The sequence below is a fragment of the Nerophis ophidion genome, linkage group LG03 (assembly GCF_033978795.1).
Source record: "Nerophis ophidion isolate RoL-2023_Sa linkage group LG03, RoL_Noph_v1.0, whole genome shotgun sequence".
NCBI lineage: Eukaryota > Metazoa > Chordata > Actinopteri > Syngnathiformes > Syngnathidae > Nerophis > Nerophis ophidion.
This window is the reverse complement of record NC_084613.1, coordinates 60337375-60356282: the sequence shown is the minus strand read 5'-3', so window position 1 is coordinate 60356282 and position 18908 is coordinate 60337375. Positions and strand designations below refer to the sequence as shown.

Sequence of the window (18908 nt, the reverse complement as noted above, 5' to 3'; positions counted from 1 at the left end):
TCTATCTATCTAAATACTGCATATTTCAGTTTTACTATAAAAAACAAAGTTGTCTTTGACAGAAAAGGCATAAAACCTTTTTTTTTTTAGTTTATATCAACCTCAAGTTGATATCGATATTTACTGTAAGCATTAAATTTAAAAAAATGATAATAATTTGCTATATTTTAACATTTTAGTGACTGAGACCCTCTATGCTCCCCAGGAGCCCTAAGGATAAAAAAAAAATCCATATATTTTGTTATGGTTTGAAAATGAAAAATATCAAAATGGCCCCCGCATGCTTAAATTTTTCCATGTGCGGCCCTCTTTGTAAAGAGATCGGTAGGTTGTGAGTTCAAACCCCGGCCGAGTCATACCGACGACTATAAAAATGGGACCCATTACCTCTCTGCTTGGCACTCAGCATCAAGCGTTGGAATTGGGGGTTAAATCACCAAAAATGATTCCCGGGCATGGTACCGCTACTGCCCACTGCTCCCCTCACCTCCCAGGGGGATGATCAAGGGTGATGGGTCAAATGCAGAGAATAATTTCGCCACATCTAGTGTGTGTGTGACAATCATTGGTACTTTAACTTTTAACTTAAAACCTCAATGGAGGTGTTTGGATCTTTTCTTTAAGAACGTTATTGGCAGAATAGAGTGGCTCCCATAGGTTCCATTGTAAGCTGACTTTTGATCGCATTTGTTTAATAGTTAGAATGAATGAAAAAAAATACATCTGTGTTCATGTCTTTCTAAATGACTGTGAACACTAGGGAACTTTCTAATATAAGTGCCGTTCCCCTTTGCTCAAGTTTTTTTCTGCATATGATATTGATAAAGGTAATATTATGGTAATTATTATATATTTTAAATGTTTTTTTTATATTGTAAAATAGAAGGTTCAGTGTTAATATGTTCACACGATTCAGACACCAAACATTGTATGCAACTTATCACTATTAACATGGTCAAATTTAGCACTACATGGAATAAACAAGGTTTGATTGTGACTGTTAGACAAAAAACAACACAACCACATATACAAAATAAATCCCTAAGTCAGCTATTTCAATACAATAACCTACTCAGTGGCCTAATGGTTAGAGTGTCCCCCCTGAGATCAGTAGATTATGAGTTCAAACCCCGGCCGAGTCATACCAAAGACTATAAAAATGCGACCCATTACCTCCCTGCTTGGCACTCAGCATCAAGCGTTGGAATTGGGGGTCAAATCACCATAAACGATTCCCGGGCGTGCCACCGCTGCTGCCCACTGCTTCCCTAACCTCCCAATAGGTGATCAAGGGTGATGGGTCGAATGCAGAGGACAAGTTTCACCACACCTAGTGTGTGTGTGACAATCATTGGTACTTTAACTTTAACTTAATACAAACTAAATATACAAACCCCGTTTCCATATGAGTTGAGAAATTGTGTTAGATGTCAATATAAACGGAATACAATGATTTGCAAATCCCTTTCAACCCATATTCAATTGAATGCACTACAAAGACAAGATATTTGATGTTCAAACTCATAAACTTTCTTTTTTTTTGCAAATAATAATTAACTTAGAATTTCATGGCTGCAACACATGCCAAAGTAGTTGGGAAAGGGCATGTTCACCACTGTGTTACATCACCTTTTCTTTTAAAAACACTCAATAAACGTTGGGGAACTGAGGAAACTAATTGTTGAAGCTTTGAAGGTGGGATTCTTTCCCATTCTTGTTTTATGTAGAGCTTCATTCTGGGGTCTCCGCTTTCGTATTTTACGCTTCATAATGCGCCCCACATTTTCGATGGGAGACAGGGCTGGACTGCAGGCGGGCCGGGAAAGTAACCGCACTCTTTTTTTACGAAGCCATGCTGTTGTAACACTTGTCTTGCTAAAATAAGCAGGGGTGTCCATGATAACCTTGCTGTGATGACAACATATGTTGTTCCAAAACCTGTATGGACCTTTCAGCATTAATGGTGCCTTCACAGATGTGTAAGTTACCCATGCCTTGGGCACTAATACAACCCCATACCATCACAGATGCTGGCTTTTGAACTTTGCGCCTATAACAATCCGAATGGTTATTTTCCTCTTTGTTCTGGAGGACACCACGTCCTCTGTTTCCTAATATAATTTGAAATGTGGACTCGTCAGACCACAGAACGCCGTTCCACTTTGCATCAGTCCATCTTAGGTGAGCTCGGGCCCAGCCAAGCCGGCGGCGTGTCAGGATATTGTTAATAAATGGGTTTAGCTCTGCATATTAGAGTTTTAACTTGCACTTACAGATGTAACGTCCAACTGTAGTTACTGACAGTGGTTTTATAAAGTGTTCCTGACCCCATGTGGTGATATCCTTTACACACTCATGTCGGTTTTGATGCAGTACCGCCTGAGGGATCAAAAGTCCCCAATATCATCGCTTAAGTTCAGTGATTTTTCCAGATTCTCTGAACCTTTTGATAATTTTACGGACCGTAGATGGTAAAATCCCTAAATTCCTTGCAATAGCTCGTTGAGAAATGTTCTGAAACTATTCAACAATTTGCTTACAAAGTGGTGACCCTCACTCCATTTTTGTTTGTGAATTACTTAGCATTGCATGTAAGCTGCGTTTATACCCAATCATGGCACCTAACTGTTCCCAATTAGCCTGCACACCTGTGGGATGTTCCATATAAGTGTTTGATGAGAATTCATCAACTTTATCAGTATTTATTGCCACCTTTCCGAACTTCGTTGTCACGTGTTGCTGTCATCAAATTCTAAAGTTAATGATTATTTGCACAAAAAAAAAATGTTTATCAGTTTGAACATCAAATATGTTGTCTTTGTAGCATATTAAACTGAATATGGGTTGAAAATTATTTGCAAATCATTGTATTCCGTTTATATTTACATTTAACACAATTTCCCAACTCATATGGAAGCGGGGTTTGTATTGTATTTAAATAATTTTTTCTTATAACTGTTTGACCAAGTTCTGTGATTGAGCTTGCACACTGGGATTTCTACAATTGTTTCTGCTTGTCTGTATCAATGTATCTGTCGCTTAAAAGGCCCGCCAGAAAACAATGACTCAAGCATTTGCTCGGGGCGGAGCAACCATACTTTGTTGTCCAGTCGTTGTTAAAAGTGAGATTTTTGCAATATATTTAGATCTTTTTTTTCCAGGATTGAATGACTGGACCGAATGTGGCCCACGGGCCACCAGTTGAATAACGTAGTCAATGCACTGTAATGGACAATGAAAATTAGTTGACAATTTGTTGGGGTCGAGGCGTCCTTTTACTGCTGTTTTTGGTAGTGATGTACAATAGAACTGAATTTCTTTTGGATCCGATACCAAGTAAAATTCAGGCTGATATTGGCGAGCCTGTTCCAATAGCGATAGTTTGTGCAAATAATCTTAATATGTCTGGTAGATGTAAAAAGTAGTGTATTTTCAAGTGTTGCTGCTCTTAGGGAATCATCTTGGAACTATATATAAAATCACAGTTAGAAACAAATGATGGCCTTACTCTGCAATGGACGCGTTATAATATTTAACTCTGTATGGCGTGTTTCTAAATAGCCTACAATAAAAAGATACATACAGTTGCTGCTTTATCATACTGAGTGACTCATTTTTTAATTGCCAGTAATTTTCTTTAGTAAACAAATGACAGACTGAATCACAAAGCACATTTCAGTGTGCCGCTGTGCTTATGCATCACGTACTGACCTCGCCAAACGAAAAAGTAGTTCCCATAAATCGCGTTTAATTTAGACAAGAGCTCAATGATTTAGTTATTTTGCATTGTGTTCCTGTTAATGTTGTACATTCTCTTTTTTTTTTTTTTTTTAGCCTTTATTTAACCAGGTAAAATCCCATTGAGATCAAAGATCTCTTTTCCAAGGGAGACCTGGACAAGAGGGCAGCAGCAATGTTACATTAAAAACAGTAAACAACACATAAAACATAATTTACAACATTAAAACTTGCTCACACATCACATGTGCGTACAGACAAGGTAGACTGCAATCCTTTCACAGAAGCTTTAATCTCATTTGATGTAACACGGGTTTGATTGAAGATTCAATTGTAGGTTATTCCAAGCCTTCGGTGCTGAAAACCTAAATATTTTCTTGCCCAATTCAGTTCTTACTTTGGGGACGACAAATTGCAGAACATTCATTGAGTTTAAATACGTATCAAAAATATCGATATTTCGATATCAACATTTCAGTATCAATCCGCAGATCACTAGTTTTTGGTCTCTTGGTTGACAGAGAAGTAGCTGGCACAGCTACATTCCACTTCTGAGTTACTAATCATCCCCTCCATGGCAGAAAATCAAAATTTTTTCTTACATCTAACATTATTACTGGAGGAGAAATAGCTAAATATATAACACAACAAGTAAGAGCAGTAGGAGACAGAAGCCATGCTAACCATTATATTAGTTTGCCTGTGAAGTAGCAAAACAAGAGATTAGGTGCTTTTCAGACTTTTAACATAAGTCTAATTGGAACATTGTACAGCGAAGACTAAGCAGCTATGAACAGGAAATCAACAAGTAAAATAATATGATCGTAGAGAGAGAATGAAATTGTAGCTACACAGAGTTGGAACAATTTGGAAATTACTCATTACGTTACTGTAAACGTCAGCGGCCAAAAGAGGAGCTCTTGGAACCTTTACCTGTTTTGAAATGTTTCTCTTATAGTAAATTTACCGTATTTTTCGGATTATATGTGGCTCCGGAGTATACGTCGCACCGGCTGAAAATGCATAATAAAGAAGGAAAAAACATATATAAGTCGCACGGGAGTATAAGTCGCATTTTTGGGGGAAATTTATTTGATGAAATCCAACACCAAGAATAGACATTTGAAAGGCAATTTAAAATAAATAGTGAACAACAGGCTGAATAACCAACTGAGAAGGTGCCTGGTATGTTAACGTAACATATTATGGTAAGAGTCATTCAAATAACTATAACATATAGAACATGCTATACGTTTACCAAACAATCTGTCACTCCTAATCGCTAAATCCGATGAAATCTTCTTCCTCCATGTCGCTTCTAAACAACTCTGCTAACTCCAAAGGTACGCGGCGCTTCCTCTTCAAATCAAATCAAATCGAGTTAACTTTATTTATATAGCACATTTTAAATTTACCACAGGGGTAGCCAAAGTGCTGTACAATGGGCAGGTTGAAAACGAGAACCGAGCAAACACAACACAACACAAACAGAACATGATAAAAAATAAATAAATAAAACAAAATAAAATAAATAAAACATAAAAACAGGTTCACAGCAGGTGTATAATGGGGCACCATTGCAGGATGGATATCACTCAGTGTCAAAAGCCATGGAATAAAAGTATATTTTTAAGAGAGATTTAAAAACAGGAAGAGAGGAGGCTTGTCTAACACTCAGAGGTACGTTGCTTTAGAGTTTGGGAGCAGCAGCGGCGAATGCTCTGTCACCTCTAAGCTTAAGCCTTGTATCAGGGACCGTCTCTTGTCGTTTTCTGCTCCATATTTCACAGCGTCCAGCATATAATCTGCAGTACATGATTTCCTTTTCGGTGCAATTTTTGTTCAGCCCTTCTCAGTTTTTATAAGTTACCGCCTACGATGAAATTATCCATTTTAATAGCTACGGCAGTAGCATATAGTAGCATATAGCGGTTAGCATTCCATGACCCACAATGCACTTCTGCCATGACCCTCCCCCGCCGAATTCTTATTGATTGAAGCAGTGCCGGCCCAAGCCTCCATGGGGCCCTAAGCAAAATTTGATTTTGGGGCCCTCTATTTCTGCCAATAATATTGATTGTTGATCATTCAGACACTACTATAAACTCATTGCGGCTCTGGCAGTGTTGTTTACATTATCCTATTGTCAGCCTGGCATGTGTTTACAAATGACATGTCATTTATAAAGATATGGGGGTGGCCCAGTTAAGAACATAAATAATACCAATGAATGAACGAATGATGTCCAGAGTGCTACATAAGGGTCATAATCTTAAAATGTAGAAAACATTCAGCTACAAGAATGGCCTGGGGTTGAACAGTCCTGGTGATAAAGATTTGTATTTACAGTAAAAGTGTCATTTTGTCTCATCAGTCTTGTACATATTAGTCTTTAATTACTACTTTATATTTTTAGTTAATTGTTCATATTTAATGTTAAGAGAGCTCAGTCTACTGACGTTAAATTCCATGTGTGTTAAACATAACTGGACAATAAAGCTGATTCTGATTCACTTTATTATTTTTGGTAACAAAAACCTGAAACAGCAATGTGCAAAAATAATTCGTAGTGCAAGAAAAACAATAAAGTGCAACAATAAAATCACTTAAATATATATAAAAAGGAACAAATTCAATTGTACAAAAAACTAAATAATTTAATTAAATATCAAGCAAATACTTAAATAATATTAATGAACAGAGTTACCAGAAACAAGGTAACATAACGGTTTATAAACAAATATAAAGTTACTACATATTAAAACTATGTAAATGTACATAACCATGTGCAGAAATTTTGGGGGAAAAAAATCAAAATAAACTACCTTAATTCACACATTTGACCATCACCTCACAGTTTTGTTCCTCTGTTCTTCACCACCCACACCACTCCACCCACTCCTTAAAACCTGTGCTTCCTGGCTTTTCTGGAGGCAAAGTCAATTATGACATCACTGTAAGAAATCTAATGGCCGACTTTGTTATTAATACTAATACTACTGACCTAAAATTGTGTTTTTGTACAATAATATATCTTTGATCATTAAGAAATCATCAGTCAGACTCATACATGCAAAAAATAAAAAATTAAAATGTTTTGTTAATTGCTTTTGGGAGCCCCCTGGTGGCCGCGGGGCCCTAAGCGAGCGCTTAGTTCGCTTATGCTCTGGGTTGAAGTGTATGTGACGATTGCTGACGTGTGTGTGATGATTGCTGACATTTTCTTGGTCTCTTCCTCGAATGAGATAAATAATATTATTTGATATTTTTCGGTAATGTGTTAATAATTTCACACATAAATCGCTCCGGAGTACATGTCGCACCCCCGACCAAATTATGAAAAAAAAACTACGACTTGTAGTCCGAAAAATACGGTCCATGGAAACATGTGTGTAATCATTACAAGAGTAACATAGTTGTGTGTGTGGCTGCTTTCAGTGGGATTCATTATTCGATAATTCATTATTAGTTGGTAAGATTAGTGGACTATTTGAAAAATTATTCGTTAGTCGTTGTTGGCTGCACCACATTTTACCTGAATTAAATTTCGAAGAGATCCAATGCATTCAACCAAAGTATGACAAGGAGAATAAAAGTAATCTGTACTCACAAGCCAGGAAGCAGTTCATACTGAAAGAGATGTTGTCAAGAGAGATGGATGAACCAGGTCCAGGTCCATCTTCAGTGCTGAACAGTAGCCAGAACCTGTTGGCGTAACGAGAGAACTTTTAACTGCCACACAACCTGTTAAAGGCTGGACGGCTCCAAATGAAAATGAGGCAAATCCCAATTTATTGCACTTCTAAAGAAATGTGACACAGGTTTAGAGAGTGCTATATCAACTAGGGATGGGAATTGAAAACCGGTTCTTGTTCAGGACCGGTTCCGAGTGTATAAATTCCTTGGAATCGCTTGCCAATTTTTCAAATAAATCCCTTAACGATACCTCGTATGGGAATGATGTCACCACGCAACGTGCTTAGTGACGTCAGACAGACATTTTACAAGAAACGATTGGGCAGCACGGTGGTACAGGGGTTAGCGCATGCGCCTCACAATACGAAGGTCCTGCGTTCGATCTTTCGGTCTTTCTGTGTAGAATTTGCACGTTCTCCCCGTGACTGCGTTGGTTCCCTCTGGGTACGCGGGCTTCCTCCCACCTCCAAAGACATGCACCTGGGGATAGGTTGATTCCATCCATCCATCCATTTTCTACCGCTTATTCCCTTTCGGGGTCGCTGGCGCCTATCTCAGCTACAATCGGGCGGAAGGCGGGGTACACCCTGGACAAGTCGCCACCTCATCGCAGGGCCAACACAGATAGACAGACAACACTCACACTCACATTCACACACTAGGGCCAATTTAGTGTTGCCAATCAACCTATCCCCAGGTGCATGTCTTTGGAAGTGAGAGGAAGCCGGAGTACCCGGAGGGAACCCACGCATTCACGGGGAGAACATGCAAACTCCACACAGAAAGATCCCGAGCCTGGATTTGAACCCAGGACTGCAGGACCTTCGTATTGTGAGGCAGACGCACTAACCCCTCTGCCACCGTGAAGCCAATAGGTTGATTGGCAACACTAAATTGGCCCTAGTGTGTGAATGTGAGTGTGAATGTTGTCTGTCTATCTGTGTTGGCCCTGCGATGAGGTGGCGACTTGTCCTGGTACTACCGCCCCCTTCTGCCTCAATGCAGTTGAGATAGGCTCCAGCACCCTCCGCGACCCCAAGAGTGACAAGGGGTAGAAAATGGATGGATGGAAGAAAAGATTGCAGCAGCGCTATTTGTAATAATCGCAAGATTGCCATTTCATAAGAACAATATGCTGAAACATTTAAACATACGGCACGCAATAACTATGAAAGAAAGTTGCATTTTTGAACAGCGAAAATCTCTTCTCGAATATTTTTTGGGGAGTTGACAAGATTCTTAAAAGTTTTGAAAATGTTACTAAATGTTACATTTTTGCATAATTTCCACATATATCTTATTTGAGTAAATTCTACAGAAGAATAGTTACCGTATTTTTTATATTTATTTTCTAAAGTCATTTTTTTTTAATGCTATATGTGCCTCTTAAAACCTTACTGTTGGCTTTGTAAGGTCATGTAAAAAATAAATTAAAAAAATACACTTATTCTTTTTAATTCCCAAATAAGAATCAGTAAGAGAACCAAATCTTTCAGCAGAATGGGAACCGGAAAAAAATTATCAATTCCCATTCCTAAAAACAACTAAGTCTATAATCTGAATTGAACTGTCTGATGCATCTTTTTTCTAAAAGAGACAATAATCATTCATCTTCACAAGGACGATACTTTTTAAATTAATTTGGACACACATGTTCACACATGAATGTGAGTGTGAATGTTGTCTGTCTATTTGTGTTGGCCCTGTGATGAGGTGGCGACTTGTCCAGGGTGTACACCGCCTTCCGCCCGATTGTAGCTGAGACAGGCACCAGTGCCCCCCGCGATCCCAAAAGGGAATAAGCGATAGAAAATGGATGGAGGGATGGATGTTTACATATGCCTTTGATTAGCTAACGGTGTATAAGGAGTAAATAGTTATCATCATTGTGTAAAATTTGATGTACTTTGGTTTGATTAACTTTGAGATTAAATCCGCTTTTGACCTTTTGGTACTTTTAAGAAGGGCATTTCAGTCTTTTACATTTCAATTAGCTTCTTTGTAAATCAAACTTGGTCTATAGTTCAGTAAAGACCTACTGACGGTCATGTTCTGACTTAAGTCAGCACCGTAGGCTATGTATCTGATTCTACATAATCTCTATGAAGGTAACTTGGCAAAGACTGTCAGGTTCATTCACCTGGTGGTTATGAACATGACATTCTAATTTAGAGCATGAGCACTACTGACTACATAACCCCGAATCAAAAATTAATCACTCTCCACGGAGCAAAGTTGTCTGAGCTTGAATGGCAAATAAACCACCAACAGGCAAAGAAAGCTGAAATGCTGGGTTGTCTGTTTTGTTTTAATTTATCTCTTTTTTGAGGGGAAATTAGGGACATAGCTAATTGGAAGGCATGTAGGATGGAGCCTTGTGTATACTTTTCTACTATTAATCAAAGACAGCAAATTTAAAAAGAAAATGTTGCTCACGCAGAACATCAAACATTCTGTCCATGTGTGCTGTAGTTTCAAAGGGATTCATTAATTTTATCTAGTTAAGAGAAAATTACATGTAAATCTTTTAAACATACATCATGAGAAACAAAGACTAAGACGTGGTTCTTAGTTCGGAGTTCATGTGCTGTGGGAGCACTCAAGTATTTAGGGTGTGATGGAAGGTTAAACATTTTCATCTTAAACTATATTTTTTTCTGTCATTCTTTCTTGACACAATCAGAGAGGGATGGGTAGGTGTCATACCAGTCTGCCAGCCCGTAAAGTGGAACCGTAAAGAGTTTCCAGCCCCGCTCAGAAAGGGGTTGACTGTCTAGGTGCCACAGTTGGCGCTGCTCCTCAGGGCCTGTGCTGTTCTCCAACAGCCACAAAGACAGCGAGACCTTCTTTAAGCCACCAGAACACACCCAGAAACGTACCTGTGACAAACAAAACACAGTCAGGTAGTTATGCGCAAACAGAAACAACTATTATCAGCAGAGATATACTTGCCGTGCGACAATAAACTCTTTGGCTCCCAGGCCATTGCTATATGCATGTAATTTATCTAGTTGTAGCACTTGTGGAGGTTATTTATTTTTTTAATATTCTTCATGCTAAGTCTTAAATGGGTATTAAGACGGACCCTCTATAACATGGTTCTCAAACATGGGGCCCACAGGCCACTTGTAGCCCGTGAGACATTATTTTGCGGCCCGCACCTTGATATGACAATTTAATGCTAGTGTGGCCCGTGAGTGAACGGCGCTTGGCAGCGTCATACTTCCCAGGAGACCCCTGAATTTCAGGGGATCCATTCTCTAGAATTCCTGTCAATTTTCTCCCAACCAACAATATTCAGGGAGTGCCATGATGGCACTGTCTTTAGCGCCACCTACATCATGTACAAACAGCGTGCATGCCCAGTAATATGTTGCATCTGGCTATCAGAAATGCACGTGTGCTGTTGCAAGACATATTTGATCAACAGCTACACAGGTCACACTGAGGGTGGCCGTAAAAATAAACTTTAACGTTGATACAAATATGTGCCACACTGTGAACCCACACCAAACAAGAATGACAAACACATTTTGGGAAAACATCCGCACCGTAACACAACATAAACACAACAGAACAAATACCCAGAATCCCATGCAGCCCTAATTATTCCGGGCTACAATATAAACCCCCGCTACCACCAAACCTTTCTTCTTTTGTGAAGACATTTTTAGAATTAAGTTCATGAATCCAGATGGATCTCTATAACAATCCCCAAAGAGGGCACTTTAAGTTAATGATTACTTCTATGTGTAGAAAATTTCATTCATAATTGAATCACTTGTTTATTTTTCAACACGTTTTTTAGTCATTTTCATATCTTTTTTTCCAAATTGTTCAAGAAAAACCACTACAAATGAGCAATATTTTGCACTGTTATACAATTTAATTAATCAGAAACTGATGACATAGTGCTGTATTTTACTTCTTTATCTCTTTTTTTCCAACCAAAAATGCTTTGCTCTGATTAGGGGGTACTTGAATTAAAAACATGTTTACAGGGGGTACATCACTGAAAAAAGGTTGAGAACCAATGTTGGAGAGGACGTTAAAGGCAGTGCAGTCACGGCACACTCTCAATAATGTCGGCTGGGGGAAAATTGGGACAAATTCGAGAGAATGGTTGCACCGGTAGATTGTCAGGAGGTGCACTGAAATTCGGGAGTCCCCCGGAATGAATCGTGAGGGTTGGCAAGTATGTTGCTAGGGTGGGAAACCCATTCATAGAAGGTGAATTCATTAAAAAGTGCTTGTTAGATTTTTTTAAGCAATCTTTTTTGGCGGCCCTGCCTCACCCAGTTTCTGTATCCAGTGGCCCCCAGGTAAATTGAGTTTGAGACCCCTGCTCTATAAAAACATTTGTATTGAATAAGACACACAGAATGTACCCAAAAGCAATTGGGATTCAACAAATAGGAACTATAAAACATGTACAGTTTGTGAATGTCCCTCCCTGATCTCTTCCCAAACTACTTCCTTGGTAAGTTTTGTAATCTAAGAACAAGTTCAGCAATGGCACAGCAAAACGTAAACAAACGGTAAAAAACACAATAAAATAAACAGCTGTGGCAGAAAGCTCGCTTCTATGTCTCCCTACATCACGCTAGCGTGCATTCTTATAAACAAAACCTCCCCTCTGCTTTGTAACAAAGACTCGTCTTTCTTGAGTTGCTGTTGAGGCGCAGTCCCTATGATTGCCATAGTGACATGGAATTGACTAGAAAATGCAGAGACACCAGCTTCAGGAGCTATTGGAATTATTTTATTTGTTCAAGAATTCATCGGCTGCGGCTTTGATGGTAGAGGTTTACCCCCTAATGTAGTGGTTCTCAACCTTTTTTAATCGATGTACCCCCTGTGAAAATGTTTTTAATTCAAGTACCCCCTATTCCGAGCAAAGCATTTTTGGTTGAAAAAAAGAGATAAAGAAATAAAATACAGCACTATGTCATCTGATTTATTAAATTGTATAACAGTGCAAACTATTGCTCATTAATAGTGGTCTTTCTTGAACTATTTGGAAAAAAAGATGTAAAAATAACTAAAAACTTGTCGAAAAATAAACAAGTGATTCAATTATGAATAAAGATTTCTACACATAGAAGTAACCATCAATTTAAAGTGCCCTATTTGGGGATTGTAATAGAGATCCATCAGGATTCATGAATGTAATTCTGAACATTTCTTCACAAAAAGACATTTTTAACATCAATATTTATGGAACATGTCCACAAAAAATCTAGCTGTCAACACAATTTGTTGCATTTCTTTTCAAAGTTTATGAACTTACATTCATATTTTGTTGAAGTAATATTCAATAAATATATTTATAAATGATTTTTGAATTGTTATTTTTAAAATATTTTTGTAAAATCTCACGTACGCCTTGGCATACCTTCAAGTACCCCCAGGGGTACCCGCACCCCCATTTGAGAACCACTGCCCTTATACATGTGGTTGACAAAAATAGTTATTGCATTATCAAATATAAATGAAGATTAATCACATCCAGGTTAATGCTTAACTCATCACAGTCTTAACACGGTCTGAGATCATCATGAGAGGCGACAAATTTTGCTTCAAAACAGAACAAAAGTTTCCGTCGTATGTCATTTTTACCTTTTGTCACAGGTCCAGAGTGTGATTAATCTGAATAAAAAAATTACTTGACAGCCCTAAAAAAACATTTGGAACAATTAGGCAGCCCGGATTAATTAGTGTATACCCATGTCTGATATAACAACATGATATTACATCAACATAAAAAGTATTTTTTCTTTAGTTGCAAGAATGTAACATCAAATGTATTAAGTGTAGCGTTTCAATGCCAAAGTTATTAGTTATTGCAGCAGTACATTCAAATTATACATATTTTTAATTGATTACAATTTTAAACTTTTATGGTTAAAACATTGTTTAGGAAAATCAGAGACAATAATTTTTTTAATCCCTGTTTTTATTAATAATTTGTATTACTAATATATTAGGCTTATTATAGTATTTCATACTAATGAAATACATTTCAATATACATGAAATACATTGAGTTCAATTAGCTTAACTGTTTCACTGTTGCATTTTCTTATTAATAGCATATGTAGTTTTTAAATATCTTTCCATTGAAATTTTACGAAACTTTTTTTTTGTTTTTATCCTAACTTGGTAAAGGCAACATAATTTTGTTCTGCAGTTCATCTTTGATGTAAATGGTTGAATACCAATCTAAAATCTGAAACTGAAATCTGATGCATAAATTATTATATTTAACGTAATGGTGCGAACAATGTGAGTAAGTTTTTCTCAGGTGGGTAAATTTCCGTTTTGGATTTTGTGGATTATAAGGACAGAAGCAAATGGTTTCTTTCCCACACAGCTTGTCTTTTTTTCTTATGTTTCTTATTAAACTAACTCATTAAGTGTTTTCTACATCTTTGTACGGCTATGTAAATGGTCAGATCAGTGTTTGAATGGTAAGAAACTGATTAGAATAACATGTGGGCTACCACTGTGTTGCTAGCTACTTGAGTACAGTTCAAGCTGGAATATACTCTCGCATCACATGGTTTACGTCCCCTCTGGCGGCTTCTTATTTGATGTATAGCTCTTCCGTTGGAGACCTGTAATTCTCTTCCAAAACACTAAGGGGCAGTGTGTCTTGAAGGAGCAACTGCAGCTGTCGTTGACTGGATATTTACCTTCTTGTAAAGCAGGGGGGTCAAACATATGGCCTGAGGGCCGGATCAGGGATGAGTTTGCTAAGTATAAAAATTAGCCTAATATTTTTGAATGAAAGAAACAGCTGTTCTAAATGTGTCCACTGGATGTCGCAATAGCAATTCTTTGTATCTTTGTAGATGATGCGACATATGTCAGTCGAGGAAAATGATCAAACTACATAAATAAGATACCATGATTTGATTTTGAAAACTTGTTTTTGATCTCGATAGATTGAAAATTAACACCAATACACTAACTGATGAACACTATAACATGATTTGATCAGAAAATATAAATAACGACAAAGTTAGAATACTACTAACGCAACATGTAAGTGCAAAAAAACCCTCCAACATGATGATTTGTACATTTTCAGAATGTGCTTGTTCTATTTTTAAACAAAAAAAAATCTGAAGTTGTCTTTATTTTTAAGTTATCGCGCCATGATTTTACCAGTCCGGCCCAATTAGGAGTCGATTTTTCTCCATGTGGCCCCCACATCTAAAATGAGTTCGACACCCCTTTTGTAAAGAGTGATGACAACTACAACATTGATATTTTGTCAACATTGGAACTATATAATTTAGAATAATCAGTTTACTTTTAATGGACGTTTTGTTTACAAACCAGAGGAAAATACGTCCGTGGACCATGCAACTTGTAAACAAGTCGCGGCAGGGGGCGCTATTATTATTTGCATCGCTATTCGGCAGTTGAGCCATGGGACGAATGAGCTATTATGTAATTGAAATAAACACAACTGTTAAATACCTATTATAATGACATGCTGATGTTAATGTGTATGGTCATGTGTTATTGATCTTTGGCAATACACGTTGAAATGAGTTTCACACTTTATGACTTCTTCTGGACGCAAAAACACAAACTCAAAAACGACACATTCAGAAAATTATTTTTATTGTGCACCGAGATCCATCCATCCATTTTCTACCGCTTATTCCCTTTTGGGGTCGCGGGGGGCGCTGGCGCCTATCTCGGCTACAATCGGGCGGAAGGCGGGGTACACCTTGGACAAGTCGCCATCTCATCGCAGGGCTAACACAGATAGACAGACAACATTCACACTCACATTCACACACTAGGGCCAATTTAGTGCACCGAGATATAAGTACAAAATATCCGTTTTCATGCTAATTTTTAATCACTGTTGCTTCATTTCATACAATAATTTGTGCATTACACGCATAAATGTGACGATTTGTCACTTCATTTGTGTTTGTGCTTCTTTTTTTATATTTACTTTCCATCAGTGCTCTTATTTGGTTTCCATGTCCTGCTTGTCCCCGTCGAGCGCTGTTTTGTTTCCTCACCTGCTGTTGATTGGCAACCGGTCCACACCGGCTGCTAATCAGCATGTTTCTATTTATGTCCGTCTCGACCACTCCTCAGTGCTCAAATGTTTGACTTATGTTGGTTACTGTTACATGCAAGACTGCTTTGACCTTCTGTTTAATGACATTAAAACTTATATTATCTGATTGATTGATTGATACTTTTATTAGTAGATTGCACAGTTCAGTACATATTCCGTACAATTGACCACTAAATGGTAACACCCGAATAAGTTTTTCAACTTGTTTAAGTCGGGGTCCACGTTAATCAATTCATGGTAATCAGTTCATGGTTCACCTGCTTTCTGTTCTCCTGGTTCCTGCATCTTGGGGTCACTAAAACTGCAGCCGCGCGAGTTCCTAACAATTAAGTCTGCTCTCCTGTGCTCGGGGCCCCTTCTTTTCAAAAGCTGACCGATCCCAGCTCTGCGGTCCACGTTGCCGCTGATGCAAACCTAAGATTTTTAGGAGGTGTACGCAAGGTTTCCGGGATGGCACGCAGGGGAAGGGGGCACGACGGCGTCGCTTAGGCAAGTTACGTGACGCAAGCGTATCCACCAGGCTTAAGTGTCTTATATCCTCGCTTGAGGGTGCGTAGATATTTGACAAAATACTCCATGGAGAGGTTGTAATCCAGGTGTTGGTTTTACTCACCTTGTTGAGGAATAAAGACAACGAGGCTTGGATTACAACCTCTTAAAACCAAGGCTTGGACTACAACCTCTCCATGGAGTATTTCAGCAAATTCCTGTGCACCCTCCAACAGGCTTGCGATGGTATAAGACACTTACTATACACAAGTGGCTAGCCACAGAGAAATACACGGTGAGGTCCAGAAGTGTGTATTTCCACTGCTTTGACGTGCACCGTAACTGCATGTGACTAAAGACAGGAGGGTGAATACAGATCTGATAATTACACAACAAGAAACAGGTGGTGAAGACACGGGGAAGAAGCAGATTGTCTTACACAGGAGACTATGACAAGTGAAACCAGGTGAAACTAATGAAATGACAAGTAACATGAGACCGACAAAGGTTAAGCCCTCAACCTACAAAAAAGTAAACGCTTTATATTCTGCATTATTCCTCTTCCTATCCGGTTGAGGTTAATGAGCTCGCTTATAAAGTCCTGGCTAACATTGGGCCTGGTTGTGAGGAAGACTTGACGGCCTCTGAATATGATAAACACATAATTAGCCCATAAACACAATGCCAGTCAATAGCAAATCTTAAGTATGAAAGAGACTTGTACTTCAACTAATAGCTCAGGATCTTTCCATGTGGAGTTTGCATGTTCTCCCCGTGACTGCTTGGGTTACCTCCGGGTACTCCGGCTTCCTCCCACCTCCAAAGACATGCACCTGGGGATAGGTTGATTGGCAACACTAAATTGGCCCTAGTGTGTGGATTTTGTCTGTCCAGGGTTTTTTTTTTTTTGATTGATTGAAACTTTTATTAGTAGATTGCACCGTTCAGTACAAATTCCGTACAACTGAGCACTAAATGTTAACACTCGAATAAGTTTTTCAACTTGTTTAAGTCGGGGTCCACGTAAATCAAATCATGGTAGTTCAGGTAGTCACCTCAGCTGTAGAAAGTGGTTGACACATGACAGTGTGACACTATGTAACCACATTCAAACATTGTTATTCTGATCTGTGCGTTCACAACCTTTCGTTAATTGAGGCCAACTAAAGAGAACAACAGCTCGATGAGGACGGGATTCAAATCCACACATGTAGAACACAATGGATTAGCAGTCCATCGCCTTAACCAGTCAGCCACCTTATCTGTGTACCCCGCCTTCCACCCAAATGCAGCTGATATAGGCTCCATCACCCCCCGCGACCCCAAAAGGTAAAAGCGGTAGAAAATGGATGGGATGGAATACAAAATATAAATTAATGGTTTGAGTGTCGTGTCTCCTTTTGACTGAAAATACGTTTTGTAAATTTCTATAAGAAGAATTGGGTGAAATAGACTGTTTCCAAAACACATGCCTCTCTGGTTACGTTAATGGTTAAGACTTGTGCACATTTCGGTTCTTAAGAAAGACATACCGTATAAATATTGTAGGAATGAACAATTAAAGAGACAAGCTGTGTATTTTATTTAGTTTTATCTTCCATGTTCAGTATCAAGGAGAAAATATACACACATTTGTTTTAAGAAAATGTGCAAGTAGAACTTAAAGGGCCCCTTGAATGCTGACAACAGTGGCACTTGGTCCACAATTTTGGACCTAGGTATGATGTCCACAGGGGAAATTTGCCCAATAGAGAGACAGTAAGAGAGACAATAGTGATTTTAGGCTTGTTTTTCAACAAGTTTAAACACATTTTTGAATGCCCACCTTTAGCTCAAAATGTGGGCAAGCCTGCATCAGCCTGCTGACGTCACCTACTGAAGACTATAGGCAATTTCATATTGCATAGTATGTGTTTTGGTAAATTCTTCATCCTGAACGTAGTCTTTTCGCACAGAATTTGAAGGTATTAGCAAATATGTCCGTCAGATGTATTGTTGCAGGTTGTAGCATTACAACTAAAGAAGGGGTCAGCCTGCACACACTTCCAATTGATGGGAGTGTTAGGAAAGTATGGATCTCTCCAGTCAAATGTACTTATGCAAAATGGGACAGACCCACCACGAGGAGTGTAATTTGCAGCAATAATTTTAATGATTCTGACTTCAAGGAAAAAGAGTTTTGGTCAAAGTTTAGATGAAAAGCCAAATGCGGCCCCGAAAATCAGGAGCACTGTCGAGGGGAGAAAGATTGAGTCAGAGCTTGTGGAAAATGGAGGAAAAAGAGCAGCTCCAGCACTCAACAAAAAAATGTAAGTTGGAGGTATTCTAATTTGCATCCTCTTCCACCGATGTTTTTATCAAGATACTTGAGGAAATGTTGAAAGGTGTTCTGCAGCTGCCTCTGCTCTGCTTCTGGCTTCAGTACAGTTGAAGTCTGTAAATGGGCGGGTTCGGCGTTCTTCTTTTGTCGTGAAATTCAAAAGGAAAATTTCCAACTCAGAACTGAAATCAGTCATCTTGCAAAGAAGCCATATTTGTCCCAACTAGGGTTGTACGGTATACCGGTATTGGTATAGTACCGCAATACTAATGAATCTAATTCAGTAGTATACCGCCTCTAAAACGTATCGATCTTTTTTCGTAAACTCAGGAACTACATCCATGGACACATGAGGACTTTGAATATGACCAATGTATAATCCTCTTACTATTGGATTGATACCTAAATGTGTGGAATCATCCAAAACTAAGGTAAAACATCCAAACAACAAAATGATAAGTGATTATTACATTTTAACAGAAGTGTATATAGAACATGTTAAAAGAGAAAGTCAGCAGATAATAACGGTAAATGAACAAGTAGATTAATAATCCAT

At 38.4% G+C, this 18908-nt stretch overlaps 1 protein-coding gene across 1 annotated transcript in view; it reads right to left on the bottom strand.

Moving 5' to 3' along the window:
* alk (ALK receptor tyrosine kinase) overlaps nucleotides 1-18908 on the bottom strand; it is a 924960-nt gene that overhangs the window by 162506 nt on the left and 743546 nt on the right. Inside the window, exons 9-10 of the mRNA XM_061895727.1 lie at nucleotides 10141-10313; nucleotides 7349-7443 (exon numbers count right to left, since the gene is read on the bottom strand). Coding sequence (XP_061751711.1) covers nucleotides 7349-7443; nucleotides 10141-10313 — 268 coding nt within the window. The remainder of the gene's footprint in view (nucleotides 1-7348; nucleotides 7444-10140; nucleotides 10314-18908) is intronic.